At 43.4% G+C, this 23,771-nt stretch overlaps 1 protein-coding gene across 1 annotated transcript in view; it reads left to right on the plus strand.

The window, feature by feature from the left end:
• Positions 1 to 1,303: 1,303 nt before the first annotated feature.
• Positions 1,304 to 23,771, plus strand: part of LOC309534725 (interleukin-20-like) — a gene marked incomplete at both ends in the record, with an annotated part of 38,575 nt that continues 16,107 nt past the window's right edge. Inside the window, one exon of the mRNA XM_082227034.1 lies at positions 1,304 to 1,541. Within this exon, the coding sequence (XP_082083160.1) occupies positions 1,304 to 1,541 (238 nt within the window). The remainder of the gene's footprint in view (positions 1,542 to 23,771) is intronic.

A 23,771-nucleotide genomic window follows, 5' to 3' on the forward strand; every position in this document is an offset into this window, starting at 1 on the left:
TGCTAATCTCTAAATTGTGTGAGATTCCAGGGGTACCAGGCATGCTTATCAGAGCCTGTGTTTCCTTTTGGACAATGAGGCACAGCAGAGACTGTGGTGTCTTTATAATATATGGTTTATTTACACATATATACCACCTGAGTCTAGATCAGTGTTTCCCAAAATTGGGTCTCCAGCTGTCTTTGGTCCACAACTCCCATCATGCCTAGCTAGCTAGTCAGGGATGGTGGGAATTGTAGTCCAAAAACAGTTGGAGACCCAAGTTTGGGAAACACTGGTCTAGATGGATTGGTTCTGCAGAATCACTTCCTGTCCTTCTCATGACTGCAGCCTTGCAGCCCAGCAGCAAATCAGTCTTGTCACTCTAACCCCTAACTTCCTCCTGCCAGCTTGCAGCACACTGTTGCCTCAGCTTTCATTGTCTCTGCCTTTTCTAACTCAGGAAGAGGCCCCATCCTTTTGATGTGCTAATGGCTCATTATTCCCAGGCCATTACCTCAAAGGAAATTACCGTATTTTTCTCTCTATAACACTCACATTTTTTCTCCTAAAAAGTAAGGGGAAATGTCTGTGCGTGTTATTGAGCAAATGTGTGGTCCCTGGAGCCGACTGGCCCAAGTGCAGGGGCAAAAATCAGGCAAAACTCAGATCGCGCGCTGCAGAGAGGAGGCTGCTGCTTTCCTGCATTCTGCCTCAGGGTCTTATTGCCCACCCTCTTCTGTTTTCAGTTGCTTTGTTTACAAAGTTGTAAAAGCTGTTTCCGGTTGCTGTGATTACAAAGCACAGATCTGCATGGATTCTCAGGATTTTTGCATTGGCCTACCCCAAACTCACCGTCAAATCACATGTCTTCATGCCACAGCATGAAGCACCAAAATGATACATCCACTGTTTAATTCAGAATTTTTTTTCTTGTTTTCCTCCTCTAAAAACTATGTGCGTGTTATCGTCAGGTGCGTGTTATAGAGTGAAAAATACGGTAGTCTGACTCCATTACCTTTCAACTAGGATTAAGACGTACCCAATATACAATTTAAGAAGTCTGTCCAGAATAATTAGCTTTCACACCTGCTAATTAAATGACTAGAAGTATCTGGTACACAGGTTAAAAACATGCACAGATCTATCTTAAACATACATAAACACACATCTTAAACACACATAAATTCTAACCTTGACCAAACCCTAGCATGTAGCACCCACAAACAATATACTGTGCTGCTGAAAGGGAGAATTCAAATCATGAAGGGTTTTCACAAATATTTTGGCCCCTGATGGCACTGCACTTACACTGAAATTAGAAATGGTTGAACATTCAGCACAGTCCCAGTTCACGCATGACAGTGTAAGCTCCTGGTGTATTCAAGGTGTAGCTAGCTGGATGGAAGAGAGAAAACTCTTCAGCTTTAACAGAAATGTCACCATGGCTGGCATCCTTGTTATCCTTAAATTGAGAATCAACCATGCGCTGCAGTTACCTATGGCAGATGATAAGCATCTCCCAAATGGAATAGACCTATTTATTCCTGAATTTCACAAAGGTACAGCTGTTTTGAGTAATGGCTCTCTCATGTCCCAGGATAAGCAGTAGTGACAGGTGTCTATTTGGGCTGGTGGGGCCGTGGGTAGGGCAGCTAGTGAAAAGTGGAGCCCAAGGGGTGTCAAAAAATTGCTAAAATTTTAATAGCCAAATTTGCAGAAGCACATTTTTGATAGGCTATTAAGAAAGACAAACTGTATGTAGTAGCCCAACAGAAAAAAATACACATTTCAGAGCAACCAATGGCATAAATAGTGAGCCAGAATGAAGAAGCAATCAGATTTTGTTTGCATTTAAATGAGAAACCACCTAATTCACACTTTTCGAACCAATATGCAAACCAGAATGCAGCTATCATTAAAAATTCACAGTTCTCTGAATTTTGTGATGAAATTCTCTGACCAAATGCATATACTGGGGGGAAATGTGCATATAAATACATATTAGTGAAAATAGCACTAAACATCTTTCTAGTAGAGAAAAAGCACTTACAAAAATGTGTGTATTGTTTATAACCAACACAAAAATGTGTTTATGAGGAGAATTGCACTCTAGAGTTTTGATGAATTTTCTTGAGGATTCCACGCCCCACCCATGACAAACTGTAAATGTGAAGAATGGAATTTGACTGGGGAATGTGAACATGAGAGAAAGCACAATTGTCAGATTTATCTATCCCTAGTAGTAAGTCAATGGGACTTACTCTCAGACAGGTGAAACCTGGCAAAACACCTTGTTTGCTGACTAAATTCATATGTGTACAGACTTGCAGCCGACTGACAAGAAGAGATAGAGGACTTGTCCTCATCTGAGTATTATCATTATCATTATCATTATCATTATTTATGAAATCTGTATACCACTCTTAATCCAAAGATCAGCGTGGTTCACAACATAAAAATACAAACTGAGAACACAAAATACATAATAAAACAAAAATGAACCAATAAGTCTCCTCCCACAAACACATTTAAAAGGTCACCAAATGTTAATCAGCCCATGAGAGGTAATGTTAACCAAAATTTTATTTAAAAAATGGGACATGTTCAAGAACTACTTAAAGAAATATAACAGTGGGGTGGCTTCTTTGACAGCATTTCAATGATTTCTGTATATATGAATGAAAAGGTTCTAAAAATTAATAGGAAACTTCAAGACAGTATAATTAGTATAATGTTAAGTTTTGTACGACAGGAAAATAGAAAAGGTAAAGGCATTGCGGGAGTACAATCTCTTACATGTATATATGTATGGTGAATTGTATTGTATTTTGAATTGACATTGTTTTGTAATCTTTTTTTTCAAAAGACCATATATAATCATGTTATGATATTAAGTAAATTCAATAAAGAAAAGCAATAAATAAATAAAAATTAATCAGCCCAAGGCCTGGTTATAGAGATACATTTTCACCTGAAACCTAAAGGTATGTAATGAAGGTGCCAGGTGAGCCTGCCTGGGGAGAACATTCCACAAGTAGGGAGACACCACATGCAGTGGAAGTCCCCAATTCACCAAGAGTTTTAGACCCCTTGGCTACCCCCACCTGGTTTAGCCGGCCAGCTAAAGCCATTCCTGGGGTGTGGCTGCTGTTGCTTGTTGGCAGCTTCTAGGGGCCGCAGGTGAGAGCTCCAAAGGTGGAGAAACTACCCCAGAAGAAACACAATGTGTCCCCCATCAGAAGTCCTACCCCTCCCCTAACACCCCACACATCCCAGGAATGTAGCAGAAGTGTGATAATTGATCCACCCGCCACAAACAAATCACCTGTGATTGGGAATTGTTCATCTGCACAAACCAATGCCTCAGGCAGGTGTCTTCTGGGGTGATTCTAATGAGCCTTTGCTAATCATCTGAATAAAACTCTATAGGCATGTCTAGCACAGAGTTGCAACATACCTGCTGGAAGAGAGCTCCTGTTCACAGACATTTCTTCACATCACCCCACAATTGTAACTAATTTCCTGTCTGTGTTTTCTTGGAAGCAGGTATGATTGAGCTGAGAAGACTGGAGCATTAGAGAACCTCTCTGCAGTGAATGAAAGGGAGTGTTTTTCTGGTAAGCCCTTGGAAAAACAAAGGGAGGAGAGCCAATCACCTTTCTTTCCAGCAGACGGGAGGAAAGTCCACAGCCCACCAGAGAATTTTCAATTACCACTGGACCAGTGGGAACATTTTGAATATTGAGAAAGTGCTGTGGGCACCAATCACAAAATGACTGCCACGGGTGGGTGGGTGGCATAACACAAAAATCAAATACAGTCATTGTTACTTTTCCCCACCCCCCTGGACAACCTCAGGCTTACCACGGGAAGTCAGCTGTGTCCTGATGGTCCTGATCATGGAGATCTCACAATATATATTTTTTTAAATAAAAAAAATTCCTTCCAGTAGCACCTTAAAGACCAACTAAGTTAGTTCTTGGTATGAGCTTTCGTGTGCATGCACACTTCTTCAGATACACTGAAACAGAAGTTGCCAGATCCTTCTATATAGTGAGAAGGTGGGGAGGGGTATTACTCAGAAGGGTGGTGGGAATGGGAGATTGGCAGATAGCTGAGATGAGCCTGTTGACGACTCTTAACGACTGCAATAGGTCTTACAGGAAAAGGCAAGAGGTGAGAAGGTGAAAAATGGCTTAGTCATGTATAATGAGATAAGAATCCAATGTCTTTGTTCAGACCAGGTCTCTCCATGGTTTTAATTTTGGTAATGAGTTGCAATTCAGCAGCTTCTCTTTCCAGTCTATTTCTGAAATTCCTTTGTAGTAAAACAGCTACTTTGAGATCTTGTATAGAATGTCCTGGGAGATTGAAGTGTTCTCCTACTGGTTTCTCTGTTTTGTGATTTTGTGATTTTTTAATATATATATATTTATTCAGTTTCAGTATTAACATAGATACAGACTTATATCTGAAGAAGAAAGCAAATTATAAGAATAAACACACACACAACTAGCAGTGAAAGGTGTCTGGGTGTCAGTTTCTTTCAGGAAATTATCATTTTGCAGCAATCTATATTTTTAGAATGAAAAGTAGAATCTGCAGTACTCCTAGAGTAATGGATAAAGACTGGGGTCATAGATTTGCATATTATATGTGCTGCCCAATGTGGAAAGGATTGGTTGCAAAACATACAATGGCAACTTCGAAATAGCGGGGGGGGGGGGGACAAGTATGTCACTGCCCATTTCTCCCTTTAAGTCTTGGGAATGCTTTGCCTGTCAAAACTGGTAATGCAAATATATTAGAAGTTGGTAAAGGCAGCACAAATCAGATTTTTAAAAAAGCAGTCGGCAAACACAGAAAATGCTAGTGTGGAACAGGCTAGCAACATAAACTTCCCGATGCGCTATACCAAGTGAGTGATAAATACTCTAGGGGAAAGGAGAAGTATCTGAAGAAGTGTGCATGCACACAAAAGCTCATACCAATAGCAAACTTAGTTGGTCTCTAAGGTGCTACTGGAAGGATTTTTTTAATTTTGTTTCGACTACGGCAGACCAACACGGCTGCCTACCTGTAACTAGATCTAGGGGAAAGAGTTAGTGTGGAAGCAAACCATTCACTCCTTGGCTACTGTTTGGTTTATCTATGACTCCATTCACACCATGCATTTTAAAATCACCCCGTTTGAAAACCTGGCAACTGTAGTTTGTTAATATTGCTGGAATTGTAGCTCTGTGGTCAGGAAAACTACAGTTCCCAGCTATTTGGGGCTGGCTATGACCGTGGGTAAAGACTGTCAAGACTGGCCCATTCGGGCAGGGGTACCTTTACCTTTACCTTTTATGACCGTTAAATTATCATTGATACCACATTGACTATATAGTAAGAAGTATCTTTAACAACAAACCACAAGCTCCTTATGATCCTTCTTTCACCTGATGGACAACACACATGCATGATCCACAATAGAAACTGAACTAGATGTTTTGCTTTCATTTTTTTCAGAGTTAGCAGGACCCCTGAAAATATTCCTAACACATTATGACATATTCAGTATGACATATTCAGTAGTCAAGAAATTAGTTTCTTGACTTCCATTCATGTAAAGTTTACATAATTAGCAGCATATTCTTTGGTTCACATAATGGTTCGGTGGATACTGGATCATTCAATGAGTGGTTTTTTATTTTATTTTTTGCAAATATTTTTTATTACATTTTCTATAAAAACTTCCATCTTTCCATTTTCCACATCACGTATTTTAGTTTGTTGAACCTCCCTCCACTCCTCTGACAGTCATCCATAATAATTCTCCTATTTACACATTTCTTAATATATAGTATCACCTTTAAGTAATTCCTTTATATCCTTATTTACATTTTTGCGATATTCCTCACTTTTCACAAAGCCTCTTTAAAACACACTAGCGTTGTATTCTCCTCACATATAGTTTTCAAATACTCTCTAAATTTTCCCCAATCCTCCAAAAACTTATGGTCTCTTTGAAATCTAATTTTCCCCGTTAGTTTGTCTAATTCCGCATAATCAATTAGTTTATTTCTCCATTCGTCCAGAGTCGGTACTTGTTCTTGTTTCCACCTTTGAGCTATCAGCGTCCTCGCGGCAGTTATTGCATATTGGAAAAGTTTGAAATCCTTCCTTTTAATTTCCCTTCTGGTTATTCCTAGTAGAAAGGTCTCTGGTTTCTTAACAAAGCTATATTGTAGCATTTTCCTTACTTCATCATATATTTTTCCCCAGAAACCCTTCACTTTCTCGCATTCCCACCACATATGCATAAACGTGCCCTCTTTCTCTCTACACCTCCAGCATTTATTACAGATCTTATACATTTTGGCCAATTTAACCGGTGTTAAGTACCATCTATATACCATCTTCATGGCATTTTCTTTTAGTGTTATGCATGCTGTGAATTTCAGATTTTGATTCCATATCTTTTGCCACTCTTCCAGCTCTATACTGTACCCTAGATCTCTGGCCCAGTGGATCATTACCTCTTTCACCTCCTCATCCATCGTATGCCATTCTAGTAGGATTTTATACATTTTTGATATGATTTTACGATCATTATTAACAATTTCTGTTTGGAACTTCGAATCCTTTTCCTCATACCCTTTTTCTTTCACCTCCTTTTTAAACATATTACTTATCTGAGTGTTTTTTTAATAGCAAAAACCATAAAAAAAACTGGCTGGTTTTCTAATAGAATATATTGTTGTATTTGCTATATCAGAGCTTTGGTGAAAGAAAGAAAGAAAGAAAGAAAGAAAGAAAGAAAGAAAGAAAGAAAGAAAGAAAGAAAGCCTAATTTGTACTGGTTTCAAATTTAACTGTGATTTCAGGTTTTTCCCCAGAGCCAGTTGGGCTCTTATGGTGAGAATATTGGGAGAGGGAGTATCACAGGCTGCAGAGAGCATGTTGCAAGAGCGCTTGTCTTTGATGTTTCTGGTAACTGTCCAGTTTTAATGTTCATGGGATTAAAAAATCTTCACGTTTTTCTTATTCAGGATGGAACTGTGCCGGAGAGCTTCAACGTGAATGCAAAAGCAAACACGGCTAATGGTGACTCCAAACTAGGAAGGTTTTTGTTTGGTTGCTTTCTAGCTTGTTACCGACAGGAACAGTATGCACAAACACAGAATCTGTCACTGTTTAGCACAGGAAGAAGGAACTCATGGCGCCTCAAAAATACTGAAAGAGAAGGGAGTCCAAAATGGAGGGGGATTTCCTAAAGGTGAAATATTGAAGGTACAAAGGCAGACAACTCCAACAAGAAAGAAGATTGGGAGACATCAAAATCACATAGGAAGAATCAGTTGCAGGGTGAAGGTGAGGCAGGCCAAAGATCAGAATGAGCTCAGGCTTGCCAGAGAGGTTTTAAAAAAGGTTTTTTTGGCTATGTTCAAAGCGAGAGGAAGAAGAACAAGCAAGTAGTAGGTCCTCTGCATGGAGAAGATGGAGAAATGCTATTGGGTGACAGAGAGAAGGCAGAACTGCTTAACACCTATTTTGCCTCTCTCTTCACCCAAAACAAAAGCCCAGCCTGGAGATAACAGAATAAATGGAGGGAGCTGCAATCCAAGATAGGGAAAGAGATGGTAAGACCTAGCTACGTTAAATGAATTCAAATCTCCAGAGCCTGATGAGCTGCACCCAAGGGTACGAAAAAAGCTGAGGATGTAGCCTCATAACTTCTGCCAATAATCTTCGAGAACTCTTGGAGAACAAGTGAGGTCCCTGCAGGCTGGAGGTGGGCAAATGTTCTCCCCATCTTCAAAAAGGGAGGGGGGAAGAAAACCCAAGTAACTACCAACCAGTCAGCTTGACAATGATACCAGGAGAGGTCCTAGAACAGATAATTAAACAGTCAGCTCCTCAGTTCCTGCTTGCTTTCCCCAGTAATTATTTCAAAAGCTGCTGTGGCACCTTCTTGAAAGTGCCAACAGTCTGGCTCCATTCTGGTTTAAGTGGAGCCCCTCCCATTTCAAAAGGACCAGCTTGTCCAAAACATTCCCCAGCATGGTTAGAAATCAGGTGCACAGCAGACCAAACAGCTTTGCACACGTAGCAAAGAGCAAACGGCTTACAATGTAAATGTACGGTATGTAAAAACTTGTCCTGAAAAAGAGTGCCAGCATTGTGCGTGCTGTTAACAAATAGTTAAACAAGTTTCAGAGAAAGGGACAAAAAAATGCGTAAAGGAAATTGTACTTCAATGAGAAGCAATCATTTCCAAGATGCTTGTTGACTTCGCCATTTATTAAGAAAGGAATTACCGTAAGAGTTTTGTTTTCCTTCAACAACATTCACTTATTCCTCCTTACACGACAGGTGGGCAACTCCAGATTTTCGCTTCAGGCTTCTTGAATAATAAGGAGTTTGCCAGTTGCCTTGAAAAGTGGTTTTCAGAGTCTCCTCCCTGCAGGAAGAATAGGTGGGAAAAGATCTTTTTGATAACAGTCTATTGCTCCAAGATTGTGTAAGTCAAGGCCATGGTAGAGAACATATTGAACAAGGAAGTGTCAAATGTTTCCAAATGGAGAATTGCTCAATGCCCAAGATTTCATCACTGTGAGTATGCCTTAAAGGGATAAAGACTACCTGCATCTCACCAACTCTGAAATTATATCTGGAAGCACCTGAGAGAGAAAGCTGCTTTGGGGAAAAATCTTGTAGGGGGAAATGATCAGTGGGGAAGAGTTATCCATTTTACCCCTTCTGCTCAAAATTGCAGCCTCCTGGGGCCTCTATTTATTAAAATACTGCTAGGGCTTTATTACATGCATTAGTGTGCAATATCTAATTTCCCCTGTGGAATGATGGCCTGGGTCATTTCATATATTTTTTATAAAGTTCGTTAATTTGAATAAAGTTCATTGTAAAACTTTCATGGCTCCCAACTGAGATACCTTTAGGATGTCCGGTAGCAAATGTTGTGATTCCTTTGAAATCCCAACTCTTGAAGTTCTGTGAAAGGAGGAAACAGTTTGATAACCAGGGAAAACCTGTTTGCTCATTAGGATGCTGTCCACTCCACACACACCCCAGTGCTGTGTCTACTTTAATTTGTTTCTCCTTTTTGCTGCCACTGCCAAAAATTGTGAGGGGAGGAGTCTTGGGAGGGCTAGAAAAAATTACGGGGTGAGAGTGTAGATTAGTCACTGCTGGGGGTTAGCCACTGCTGCTATGGTGTTATAGGAACTAAGTGGCTGAGTCAAAGGCTTCAGGGAAAAGACAGGTTCTGAGGAGAGATTAATATGTACAACAAGCATATAGTATGTTGTCATCATTTGGCAAAACAATGTTTACGAGGTTGCCATTTACGAGGGGGACCCGCAAGACAGAAAACTCAGGAGAAGAAGGGAGGATTCCTCCAGATGTAGGAAAGCATCTTATTTATTTAACTTGTAAACTGCTTTGATTAAAAAAAAAACTTTCAGTGGTGTACTAAAGAGTAAATAAATAAATAAATACATAAGAAACCAATCAAAAACAGCACCAGAAACAACTCTACAGCTTCGTAGTGACCAGCAGCATATCACTGCTCTGAATGTACTTGGGTAACAAAAGGCATTTTGCATACACCAAAGCCTTAAAATCATTGGTGTGTGCCTTATTTCCAAATGGGGAAGACGGTGAAGGTCCTGTGTGAGTGTCTGGAGGCGGTTGGAGGATGGATGGCGGCTAACAGATTGAGGCTGAATCCTGACAAGACAAGACAGGTTGGCTGTTTTGGGGGGACAGGAGGCGGGTGGGTGTGGGGGATTCCCTGGTCCTGAATGGGGTAACTGTGCCCCTGAAGGATTAGGTGCGCAGCCTGGGAGTCATTTTGGACTCACAGCTGTCCATGGAGACGCAGGTTAATTCTGTGCCCAGGGCGGCTGTCTACCAGCTCCACCTGGTTCGCAGGCTGAGACCCTACCTTCCCATGGACTGTCTCACCAGAGTGGTGCATGCTCTAGTTATCTCCTGCTTGGACTACTGCAATGCGCTTTACATGGGGCTACCTTTGAAGGTGACCCGGAAACTGCAATTAATCCAGAATGTGGCAGCTAGACTGGTGACTGGGAGGTGGCCACCGGGACCACATAACACCAGTCCTGAGAGATCTGCATTGGCTCCCAGTATGTTTCCAAGCACAATTCAAAGTGTTGGTGCTGACCTTTAAAGCCCTAAACGGCCTTGGTCCTGTATACCTGAAGGAGCGTCTCCACCCCCATCGTCCAGCGCCGAGGGCCTTCTGACGATTCCCTCATTGTGAGAAGTGAGGTTACAGGGAACCAGACAGAGGGCCTTCTCGGTAGTGGCACCCTGTGGAACACCCTCCCTTCAGATGTGAAGGAAATAAGCAGCTATCCTATCTTTAAAAGACTTCTGAAGGCAGCCCTGTTCGGGGAAGTTTTTAATATTTAATATTTTAATATTTAATGCTGTACTGTTTTTAACACTTGATTGGGAGCCGCCCAGAGTGGCTGGGAAAATTCAGCTAGATGGGCGGGGTATAAATAATAAATTATTATTATTATTCCACGTGGCAAGTTCTGCCATATTAAAGGCCCTGCTCCAAGAGGGATTTCATGAGAATGCAGCACAACTAGGAGGCACTCTTCAAGTGATGTCAGCAACAGGGCATGTTTTTAAGGAAGAAAATGCCCTCTTTAGTAACCTTGTCCCAAGTTTAGGGCCTTATGTGAATCTCAGTTTGGCCTCATTCAGGGGCAGTATTTCAATATGAGTAGGAAAATGAGAGTACTCCTAAACATTTTTGTAGAAAAAAGCACTGTATATACTAATAACCAGGCCTTTTTTCCAGCCAGAAATGGCCGGAACTCAATTCTGGCACCTCTCAGGTGGCCTCCATTGCCATTATAAGAGAACAAGGGTGAGTTCCAGCACCTTTATTTTTCTAGAAAAAATAGAACTACTAATAACAAAATTTTAAACCTGGCTCAGTCGTATATCAGTAGCCAATGCATGTCCTTTAACAGGGATGTTACATGGTGGCAATAGGTTGCTTTGCTCAAAAACTTACATTCTGCACCAGCTGCAGTTTACAGACCAGCTTTAAAGGATGTCCCACACAGAGCATTGCAGCAATCAATTTCAAGGGCTCAAGTGACTAGCAACTGTGGCCAAGTTAACCCTGTCCTGGAACAGTTGAAGCTGACATACCTTCTGCAGCTGGTAAAAGTCTCCCCAGCAGCTAATATCAGTTGGACCTACAAGGACAAAGATGGATCCAGGAGTACTCCTGGACTATGAACCTATTTGTTCAGAGGGAGTACAATTCCATCTAGAGCAAGGAACTAATCTAGAGCCTAGGTTCAGGAACCAGTCACACAGGACTTGATCTCAGTTTTTTTGGCTACTTATTGAGACCAGCACATTTGAATGTAAACTCTTCTTCAGGGGCACTTTTAGATGCAACCAACTTGAATCATTGGTCTTCAATTCTGTTTACAGAAAATTTACAGAAAGCATGACATGCTGGAGTTTCAGAGAAGAGAGTGCACTTTAAAAAGGAATGTAAAAACTTGTTCTAGTAGTTGTTATGAACTGCAAAGCACTTTCAGAAGAAAAATATTCTGGTGCTGATCATGTCAGAACAAAACATTAACTACAACCAATTTTATTTTATGTAAGTAATAATGTTTTTTATGTTAAGCACATTAAACACTCAACAGATAATACAGAAAATCACATACAAATAACAATTTTTAAAATTATAGCTTTTTTGTCTGAATATGTTTGGACCAGCTGTACTAAAAAGCAGTCTTGAAAATAAATATATTCATTTAAAAATTATAATAAAGGGCCATAGTCATAAATTGCCAATTGCAATTCGTAATTGCAAGACAGGCAGGGTGGAACACCTATTGGGGCATGCTACCATCTAGTGGCCATTGCCACTGCTACAAGCATTACTCTCAAAGCATTGTTTGTTGTTGTTGGCATCCCTCTGCCTCAAGACACAATGGAGTGTGCCTCCAGGGGTGAAGTCAAATTGCTGCAGTAGTAGCACCAAAGTGACCTCTCCAGGCCATAAGCCTGCAGTGTGTATGGAGGTCCTGGGCTGCCCAGATGACAAGACCCTCCTCTCAGCTTCACTGATGTGGTCCAAAGGAAAGCAGAGCAATATGTTTGGCACCAGCTTGGCTGCTGGAGTTGCCGGAAGAAGGCACCATCAAACCATCTTAGGGACTCCACTCCTAATTTGTATAGGGGTTACTCCTTAAAGGCCCTTTATTTTCCTGAAGATATCCCACAAAGCAGTGGAGGTTTAGGATCAGAGTTTTCCTTCTCCTAGATGGGCTCCCTTCCCAGGTGGATGAGTCTCATCTGCCCCTCACTTCCCTATACAGCTCATGCAGAAACGGTCTTGACCTTTGAACCCACTATTGGTCTCATCCACTCAATCCACTGAAGCCTATCTTCTCACGGAGGGGAAGTCCCTGAAACATCGAGGGTTTGAGACCAACCCACACGTGGTTTAGCCGGCCAGCCGAAACCGCTTCCATGAGGCTGCTGCCGCATGCTGACAGCTTCTAGGAGCCACAGGTGAGTGCAGGGTGGGTATCCAAAGTGTGCCCCACCAGAGGTGCAGTCCTCCCCTGACACCCCATACACCCCCCAAAAGTGGTAGATAAATAAATAAAATCTGATGTCAGCACTGCTGATGGGACAGCAACCAGCGCCACATCTGAGACCATGGCATTCTTTGCCTGATTTTGGCCGTCTAGCTTTTCTGAATGGTAGCTCTGGGCTGGAAACCTGAAAAGAGAAAAGATTGTGGAACTGACTGTTCTTTCTGACCTCACAGTGACCACCTGTCCCAAAGACCTAACTATAGACAAGTATCACTGCATCTAGGTACAGTATAATTTTTCTGTTTCTAGTGTCTTCTGACCAGTATCTTTTCCACGACACCTAACACCTTTTTTTGCCCAATCCATATAACCCTATAGAATTATCCCTCCTCCCCTTCTCTGGCAGTACCCCCCCCTTTCCTGTATCCAGTTCTATACTGTAGTTTCCCTGCCTTTATGCTGGGTTTCCAACACCTCTTCAATGCCATTTATGCCTGGCAATTGCACCACTGATTTGAACCCATAGAGAGAAAGTGGAAGGAAGCCTTGTTGTACAGTATTAACAAGTGTGGGTTTCCCCTCACAGGCAGGCAAGCCTTACAGCCCTTTTTCACCTGTGAAGTAAATTTAAAGAAAGTGAAAGGTGACATCTGTAAAGTGAAAGGTGACATTTGGTAAACCTCCCACTTCTCCATGATGCATGACAGCTTCTATGAGGCACACCCCATACATTCTCAAAGCAAGTGTGCCTTGTATCAATCAGCTTATATATGCACGATGGCATTGTGAGTAAGCTACTTTGCCTGAGTAAGGCAATATCTTTATTGGGCACCCCCCCTCAATTGACCAGCTTGGCCACCTACAATTTTTCATTGGATCGGAGCCATAATATTTGTAGTTGACACACAAAGTAATACAAAAAGTGGAAAACTGAACTTAAGAGTGGGAAAATGAGTAACCAAAATCGATAGATTTGCCCATCTCTAGGTTTCTGGGGTTTGGTACTCGAAGGCAGAGACAGAAGCAAGCAAGCTACCTTAGACCAAATCAGACCATTGGCCCATCTAGTTCAGTATTGTCTACACCGACTGGAAGCGATTTTCCAGGGTTTCAAATGAAGGATTTTCCCATGCCTGCCTGGAGGTGGAAGGGATTGAAACTGGAGCCTGTTGCATGCAAAGTATGCACTTGGCCACAGAGTGATGCCCAATCCTCATTAATAGCAATTATGTTGCCTGTAATTGGTTCCAATTATAAGTGTATTACTATTTGGCTCATCAGAATCAGGGCTTGTTAAACATATGGGTATTATAAACTGGCTAGATTTATACAGGCTCATTACATCGATTGCTCGTTTGGGTGGCAGGATTAGAAATAACACATTTTCTTTCTTTCTTGTTCTTTCCCTTGGTTTTCCCTCAGACGTTCTGAATTTCCTCTGTGGCCTCCTTTTGAATTTTTTGGTCCTATTATTCTATTTCTTTCTCCAATGAAAAATGATTTTCTTTCCTTTTCTTTCTTTCTATCAGCCCAGCCTTCCTCCCAAAGGAGCCCAGGGTGGCCAACACAAGTGATAAGCAAAAGCACATTAAAATATTTAAATAATATTTAAAAATCTAAAAACATGTAAAACAATCACTCTCCAAATTTGCAACCTTATGAGGACCAGGGAATCTGCTTTTCATCTGGGTTTTTTTTTTTTTAATGAATAAGATATAAATGACTGCATATAAATTCCCACCCCCTTGCCTCCAAAAATCCTGTTTTGTGATGGTAAAACCACATCATTTCTATGTGGTCAATTGGGGCAGAGGGAGGTATGTGATGTGTGGCAGATAGAACTGATCCTGAAATTGAATTCAGAGGTGCTTAGGTAAAGGTATAGGGACCCCTGATCATTAGGTCCAGTCGTGGACAACTCTGGGGTTGCAGCGCTCATCTCGCTTTATTGGCCGAGGGAGCCGGCGTACAGCTTCCGGGTCGTGTGGCCAGCATGACTAAGCTGCTTCTGGCAAACCAGAGCAGCACACGGAAACGCTGTTTACCTTCCCGCCGGAGCGGTACCTATTTATCTACTTGCACTTTATTCCCATGTAAATGGGATTTGTGTTTCAGCTTTAGCAAGGGGAGCAAAAGCTGGCCCACAGCAATGACCTGCCACCTCCCTGTGATTTTCCAGTGGCTCTCCTGGACAAATATAATAAGTCAGATTCAGCAGGACTCACTTCCATGTAAGTGGGGCTCGGATTTCATTTTAGCAAGGGGGTGAAAGATGGATTGGAACAATGAACTTATTTTCTATCTCTTTTCCTCCACTACTTCTGGCTGAAACAAAACCACACATCTTTCTCATGTCCACCCACCTGTCTCCCCTCCCCTCATACACACACATCCTTCCCCATCCAGGAAAGTGCAAAAATAACACAAAAATTCTTTTTCTTCTGAGATATGCATCCAGCTCTAACAATGCAAGCGTTGTTACCTCAGGTTACATACGCTTCAGGTTACAGACTCCGCTAACCAAGAAATATTACCTCGGGTTAAGAACTTTGCTTCAGGATAAGAACAGAAATCACACAGCGGTGGGAGGCCCCATTAGCTAAAGTGGTGCTTCAGGTTAAGAACAGTTTCAGGTTAAGAACGGACCTCTGGAATGAATTAAGTACTTAACCCAAGGTACCACTGTATGGCAATTTCTGTGCATGTGTACAGCTAAGAAGAGAGAATGCCTCTATATACAATATGACTGTGTAATTTATAGTCCAGTGGACTTTACTTTTGTGGGTTCCCCAGTAGCCACTGTGGTTCTGATCAAATAAAAGCTGTCAAACATCGCAATTGGAGTTGATAGATGATATAGATGATAGACAGACAGACAGACAGACAGATAGATAGATAGATAGATATAAACTTTATATACCACCCTTCATCCCAGGTAATTTTTGTGACAGATAGGGCTGGTGCAGGAGGTGGGAGCAGTGGCGGAGGAAGGGAGGTGTGGTGGGTGCAGTCTGGCCCAGGTATCATCCCTAAGGGGAGTTGACATCACTGTGTCGCCGCCCTGGAATGCTCACTGCGGCGCTCCCCTAAGACGCTTGCTGCTCGCCGTGGGCAGTGGCCCCCTGGGATGCTCACCGCTCACTGTGGTGCTCCCCTGGGACGCTTGCCGCTAGCCACGGGTGCCGCCCCCTGGAACGATTGACCTGCCCCCAGGTGCACAGCATGTAAGCCACTCCAGGTGCTGGAGCAGCTAGCTCCACCTCTAGGTGAGAGGGGAGCAGGAGATTCTACTCTGGCTTGGATTTCTGGCCAGAGGCGAAGTCATTGACTTGAGAACCTTATTTATAAAGCCCTGTAGTTCTCCAAGACAAGCTTGGAAAATTTGTTGCCACCTCTGAAAAAAGTGCCATCAGAATACTAGTAGGACAAGAGAAGGTTGACATGTGTGGTGTCAAAGTTTTAGTATTTAGATATTTTGGATTCAAAAATGATTTCTCAAATTTTGTTGTTGTTGTTGTTTAGTCGTTTAGTCGTGTCCGACTCTTCGTGACCCCATGGACCAGAGCACGCCAGGCACTTCTGTCCTCCACTGCCTCCCGCAGTTTGATCAAACTCATGCTAGTAGCTTCAAGAACACCATCCAACCATCTCATTCTCTGTCGTCCCCTTCTCCTTGTGCCCTCCATCTTTCCCAACATCAGGGTCTTTTCCAGGGAGTCCTCTCTTCTCATGAGGTGGCCAAAGTATTGGAGCCTCAGCTTCACGATCTGTCCTTCCAGTGAGCACTCAGGGCTGATTTCCTTCAGAATGGAGAGGTTTGATCTTCTTGCAGTCCATGGGACTCTCAAGAGTCTCCTCCAGCACCATAATTCAAAAGCATCAATTCTTCGGCGATCAGCCTTCTTTATGGTCCAGCTCTCACTTCCATACATCACTACTGGGAAAACCATGGCTTTTACTATACGGACCTTTGTTGGCAAGGTGATGTCTCTGCTTTTTAAGATGTTGTCTAGGTTTGCCATCGCCTTTCTCCCAAGGAGCAGGCGTCTTTTAATTTCGTAACTGCTGTCACCATCTGCAGTGATCATGGAGCCCAAGAAAGTAAAATCTCTCACTGCCTCCATTTCTTCCCCATCTATTTGCCAGGAGGTGATGGGCCCAGTGGCCATGATCTTCGTTTTTTTGATGTTGAGCTTCAGACCATATTTTGCGCTCTCCTCTTTCACCCTCATTAAAAGGTTCTTTAATTCCTCTTCACTTTCTGCCATCAAGGTTGTGTCATCTGCATATCTGAGGTTGTTGATATTTCTTCCGGCAATCTTAATTCCGGCTTGGGATTCATCCAGCCCAGCCTTTTGCATGATGAATTCTGCATATAAGTTAAATAAGCAGGGAGACAATATACAGCCTTGCCGTACTCCTTTCCCAATTTGGAACCAATCAGTTGTTCCATATCCAGTTCTAACTGTAGCTTCTTGTCCCACATAGAGATTTCGCAGGAGACAGATGAGGTGATCAGGCACTCCCATTTCTTTAAGAACTTGCCATAGTTTGCTGTGGTCAACACAGTCAAAGGCTTTTGCATAGTCAATGAAGCAGAAGTAGATGTCTTTCTGGAACTCTCTGGCTTTCTCCATAATCCAGCGCATGTTTGCAATCTGGTCTCTGGTTCCTCTGCCTCTTCTAAATCCAGCTTGCACTTCTGGGAGTTCTCGGTCCACATACTGCTTGAGCCTTCCTTGTAGAATTTTAAGCATAACCTTGCTAGCATGTGAAATGAGTGAAATTGTGCGGTAGTTGGAGCATTCTTTGGCACTGCCTTTCTTTGGGATTGGAATGTAGACTGATCTTCTCCAATCCTCTGGCCACTGCTGAGTTTTCCAAACTTGCTGGCATATTGAGTGTAGCACCTTAACAGCATCATCTTTTAAAATTTTAAACAGTTCAGCTGGAATACCATCACTTCCACTGGCCTTGTTATTTGCAGTGCTTTCTAAGGCCCATTTGACTTCACTCTCCAGGATGTCTGGCTCAAGGTCAGCAACCACACTACCTGGGGTGTACGAGACATCCATATCTTTCTGGTATAATTCCTCTGTGTATTCTTGCCACCTCTTCTTGATGTCTTCTGCTTCAGTTAGATCTTTACCACTTTTGTCCTTTATTATGGTAATCTTTGTACGAAATGTTCCTTTCATATTTCCGATTTTCTTGAACAGATCTCTGGTTCTTCCCATTCTGTTGCTTTCCTCTATTTCTTTGCATTGCTCGTTTAAGAAGGCCTTCTTGTCTCTCCTTGCTGTTCTTTGGAAATCTGCATTCAATTTCCTGTATCTTTCACTATCTCCCTCGCATTTTGCTTGCCTTCTCTCCTCCGCTATTTGTAAGGCCTCGTTGGACAGCCACTTTGCTTTCTTGCATTTCTTTTTCATTGGGATGGTTTTAGTTGCTGCCTCCTGTATAATGTTGCGAGCCTCCATCCATAGTTCTTCAGGCACTCTGTCCAGCAAATCTAAATCCTTAAACCTGTTCCTCACTTCCACTGTGTATTCATAAGGGATTTGGTTTAGATTATATCTTACCTGTCCAGTGGTTTTTCCTACTTTCTTCAGTTTAAGCTTGAATTTTGCTATAAGGAGCTGATGATCTGAGCCACAGTCAGCTCCAGGTCTTGTTTTTGCTGACTGTATAGAGCTTCTCCATCTTTGGCTGCAGAGAATATAATCAATCTGATTTCGATGTTGCCCATCTGGGGATGTCCATGTGTAGAGTCGTCTCTTGTGTTGTTGGAAAAGCGTGTTTGTGATGACCAGCTTGTTCTCTTGACAGAACTCTATTAGCCTTTGCCCTGCTTCGTTTTGATCTCCAAGGCCAAACTTGCCAGTTGTTCCTTTTATCTCTTGATTCCCTACTTTAGCATTCCAATCCCCTATAATGAGCAGAACATCCTTCTTTGGTGTCACTTCGATAAGGTTTTGTAAGTCTTCATAGAACTGGTCAATTTCAGTTTCTTCAGCACCAGTAGTTGGTGCATAAACTTGGATTACTGTGATGTTAAAAGGTCTGCCTTGGATTCGTATCGAGATCATTCTATCATTTTTGAGACTGCATCCCAGTACAGCTTTCGCCACTCTTTTGTTGACTATGAGGGCCACTCCATTTCTCTTACGGGTTTCTTGCCCACAGTAGTAGATATGGTAGTCATCCGAACTGAATTCGCCCATTCCCGTCCATTTTAGCTCACTGATGCCCAGGATGTCAATATTTATTCTTGCCATCTCATTTTTGACCACATCCAACTTACCCAGGTTCATGGTTCTTACATTCCAGGTTCCTATGCAATATTTTTCTTTACAGCATTGGACTTTCCTTTCGCTTCCATGCATATCCACAACTGAGCGTCCTTTCGGCTTTGGCCCAGCCGCTTCATCAGCTCTGGATCTACTTGTACTTGTCCTCCGCTCTTCCCCAGTAGCATGTTGGACACCTTCCGACCTGAGGGGCTCATCTTCCAGTGTCATAACTTTTATATGCCTGTTGTCTTTGTCCATGGAGTTTTCTTGGCAGGGATACTGGAGTGGCTTGCCGATTCCTACTCCAGGTGGATCACGTTTGGTCAAAACTCTCCACTATGACCTGTTCATCTTGTGTGCCCTGCTCGGCGTAGTTCATAGCTTCTCTGAGTTCTTCAAGCCCCTTCGCCACGGCAAGGCAGTGATCCATGAAGGGGATTTCTCAAATAAACGCTATCAATTTGTTTAATAATAGTGGCAGAGCTTTTCTGAGACAGTACTCACTGGTATGGAGTACCAGCCACTCCTCTATTGCTGCCCATGGCAGCCATTTTGTGCCACAACACTTTGATCAATATATGGGTACCAGCACCATCTTTTTACCAAAATAAAAGACACTGAATAGTGGTGTTAGGTTGCATCAGCCTTCACCAACCTGGTGCCACCCAGATATTTTAGACTACAACTCACATCACCCCAAACTAGTATGGCTCAAGTTTTCTAGGCTGATGAGAGTTGTAGTCCAAAACGTCTGGAAGATACTAGTATGGCAAAGGTTGTGACCATACCTGGATCCAAATATGGAAAGGAGATATATACTATTCTATTACCAGCAGTTAGGATATTAATTGCACAATTGTGGAAAACAAGGGAAATTCTGGCAGTGAATAGCAATGGAAAAACAGGATCAGGGAAAATTAGTAATCTGAAATTAACACATACGTTTCACTGTAGAAGAGGGAAAATGAGATCCTGCACGTAACTGAAAATGTTTTGCAATAATTAAATCATGAAGGGCAGAATCATGACTGATGGTGATATTTGAGAATTTGCATTCTATGGTATTTGATGAAATGTCAACGTGTTACAAAAGGTCTCAGCTTTGAAGATGCAACTGTTTGTAAAGGCATTCCCCTCAATCAGGGCTGATATGCAATTAAATAATGGAATGAAGGCAATAAAAAACTGCTAGCATATTTGCTAAGCAGGGTCTGGTATGGTTTCAAATGAAACTTCCCCCTCCCCAGTGGTGACACCAGAAAAAAATGGATACACAGACGGGGCAAAGTATATTTTTAGGTGAGTGGGTTTTGTCTCACCAGACAATGACCAGGGAGCTCGAGAGGAACTGTCACAAGGGCCACTACCACTGTCCCTTGCCCAGCATCTGCAGCCTGAGGCAGCTGGCTCACTCTGCCCAAGAGTAGGGAAAGCCCTGCAATGGGACCATGGCCACCAGGTACAGCAGAAAATAGTTAACATCATTTGGATACATGAGGAGGTTGCCTGAATCCCCTCTTGAGTCACACAGCTAACTATTCCTGCATTTACTAATGTTGAAATGGTCCCTCAATGGATGTGACATGGAAGATCCATGACTATGTTCTCCCAACATCTTTCCTTAGCTGAAAGGAAGCCACAGGAGCAGATCTGGCTCAATAGAATTTGGCACCTGAGGCAAACCACAAAATGATGCCTCCCCACCGCCATGGAAGAATGGGTGAGTGAAGATGTACACAGTGGCGTAGCGTGGGTTGTCAGCACCCGGGGCAAGGCAAGTAATTTGCGCCCCCTAACCCGTGGATTTGCGCCCCCTAACCCTAACCCCCAGATGTTGTGCCTGGTGCAGCCGGGCCCCCCTGCACCCCCCACGCTACGCCACTGGATGTACATCAGGAACAAGAAGGGAACAAACATCTACATCGGGGGGAAATGGGGATATAAAGATCTACTTTGGGAACAAGCAGTGCCTCCTATTCACCAAGAGGTTGTTGTAGAGGCAGCATTGGGGTGGGGCTGCCGAGGAGGTGGCAGATCCAGCCTCCAAGGAGTGTGCCACAGCTGCCACTGCTACTACAGCAGTGGCAGCAAGCAGTGTATTGCTTGGAGGCTGGATCTGCTGCCCCCATAGATTCTGCCACTTGAGGTGATTGCCTCATCTTGCCTCATGGGTGGGCTGGCGCCACACAGGAGAAAGGGCTGTTTTGACCAGGGTTGTGATACTGGGCAAGATGCCAGGAGATCCAGAAATATGTGGGCAGATCTGATCTCCCACATCACATCTAGTTTAGCTGTAAGATCAGAATAGCTATTTCCAGCTCTGTTCAGGATAACATATTTTTATCTTTCCATATTCATTTCCTTGAAGGAAAATGCATCTCTAACAAATTATCAAATCACTAACATGACTAAATTAATTAACCTTGAGCTAAACAACTCAAAACAGAAGGATTTCTAGGGGTTAAATGTTTAACAGATAATTTCATTATTAAATGTTAATAGATAGTTTTGCAATTACCTCTGCTTTTATTTTTATGTTGTGGCATGCATTGTTTATTTTACATCATTTTTACGAGAGTCACTTTACACATCTATAGTATTCTGTCTTGACATATGAAAGGAAAAGTGCACTTAAAATTCCTACGGAACCACACTGCTGAGTAATTGTGAATATGCTGAGTAATTGTACTTGCTGAGTGTGCTGACTCCTCAGTCCTTTGCTTCCATGCAGAAAAGGTAAAGGAACATGAAGTAAGATTTGCAACTTCATGGGTAATTCTGCACTGAGGCAGCTAGCACTCTTTGAGTCAAGGTGCTTGTGGTTCAGTGATGCAATATAATGTGAAAGTTAATGGCTTGACACAGCACTGTGGGGTGGAGGCAATTTATTACCCCCAGCCCTGGAGGCTCAGAACTTTACAACATTCTAAAAACTACTTCCCCAACAATGTTCTGTGTCTAAAATTAGAGGTGTCAGGGTACAATACTTCCTGGCCTCTGACGGCGAAGGCTGATCCCTTTATTCATTACATTCTAGGGATGGTTGTTGTTGCACAAGGACAAGGGAAGCGTGATCCTACTACACACTCCTTCCAACATTGCAGAGATCAAAATAGGCATGCTTGGCACTCCCCTATTCTCATGCAAAACTGCTGTCAGCTGCTACTCTGGGAAGAGGAAATCTCATCCATGCCTTAAAGCACCATCCATTCATATGGCTCTTGCCTGGATAGTTGCCCCAGCCAGTGGCAGAGGAATGGGGTGGGGAGTGCCCTGGATACCAGCCTGGGGGAGTGACATTGCTGCGAGTGAGCACCTCCCCCTTGGGACGCTCGCACCCCTAAGATGCAACGAGGTGTGCCTTTAAGAGGGAATTAGATGAAAGTCGTGGAGAATAAGACAGCCAATGGCTCCTTGTACTACCGGATCAGAGGCAATATTCTCCTTAAGACTGTTTGCTGGGGGACATAAGCAAGAGTGCTGTTGCTCTTACGTCCTGCCTGTAGGTTCAGTGGCGTAGCGGGGAATGCCAGCACCCGGGGCAAGGCAAGTATTGCACCCCATAACCTGGCGCTGTGCAGGCTGGGACATGAGACACGAGAATAAATGAAAATAAGATAGCTTCACAGGTTTGTCTCAGCGTGTTCAGTGGAAGTGAATGAAACAAGTGCATTGTTCCTAAAGGATACGAAATAATAGGTAGTGGCACTTCTCTTTGTCATGTGAATGCATGAGCCAGTCACCTCAGTCTTTCCCAAGCACCCCTCAGCTTGTGCCCAGCCAACCCTTTTAACAAGAAAGAAAGAAAGAAAGAAAGAAAGAAAGAAAGAAAGAAAGAAAGAAAGAAAGAAACCGATGCATGGAAGAAACTCACCTTGTGGAAGAAGAGCTGAGAACCCCCTCCCCGCAATTTTCACCTAAGCCATCATCACATTTATGCTTTGCCTTCAGAATGTGCACCGAGTAGATGGTATGAGCCCTCGCCCAGCCTGGCTGTGGCTGAGTAAGGGGTTGAGGAGGCACATTTCTCCCTTTTGCCTGGGGGTGGGATGGGTGGGAAATGGGGTGGCAGGAAGTCTCTATGTCACTGCTGCTGCTGCTAGTCATTCCATTTGACCACCCTGAGCCAGCTCCATTGCTTGGAGGATAAGAGTGGGGGGCCGCAAGAGCGTGGGGAGCCCTTCCTCTCTGCTGGGGCCCTTGCCTGGCAGAGAACAGAGAGCACCCTTGCAGGGGCATAGGAAGGGGGGTAGAGGGGGCGGTCCACTCCGGGTGCCACTCTGGGAGGGGTGACAAGATGGCCCCTGCCTCCCCCCAGCTGTACAGCAGCCGAGGGCACGCTCAGTCCGTACAGGCTGCCTCTCGCATGACATCCTGTATGGTCGCCGCACATGTGCACTCCGTACAGGATGCCACTTGTGCAGCAGCCCATATGGTCGCTGTGCAAGCAGCAGCCCAAACAGCTGCCCTGTGCGAGTGGCAGCCCATGCAGAGTGTGCATGTACAGCATTCCGTATGGACTGCGCATGTGTGGCATTCCATACAGAGTACGCACGCACGGGATGCCGCACATGCGCACTCCGTGTGGGCTGCGCCGCCCTGGGTGCTGGAGAGGGTTCCTCAGCCACTGCACCCTTGTGCTTGTGCCCCCTGATCTCTCTGCCTAGCCCCAGCAGCCCAGCATAGCCACAATCTCTGCCTTGCTGCTGCTGCTGCTGCACTCCTCGGCTTTGAAACTTTGCACCCAGCTGCACAGATGTTCTTGGACCAGAGATGGAAAGTAGATAAAGTCCCAACCAGAGAAGAATGGCAGATTAAGTTGATGAATTATGCAAATATGGCAAAAATAACCGGAAGAATCAGAAACCAGGAAGACCAGGAT

This window comes from Podarcis vaucheri (assembly GCF_965113315.1).
Source record: "Podarcis vaucheri genome assembly, chromosome: 6".
NCBI lineage: Eukaryota > Metazoa > Chordata > Lepidosauria > Squamata > Lacertidae > Podarcis > Podarcis vaucheri.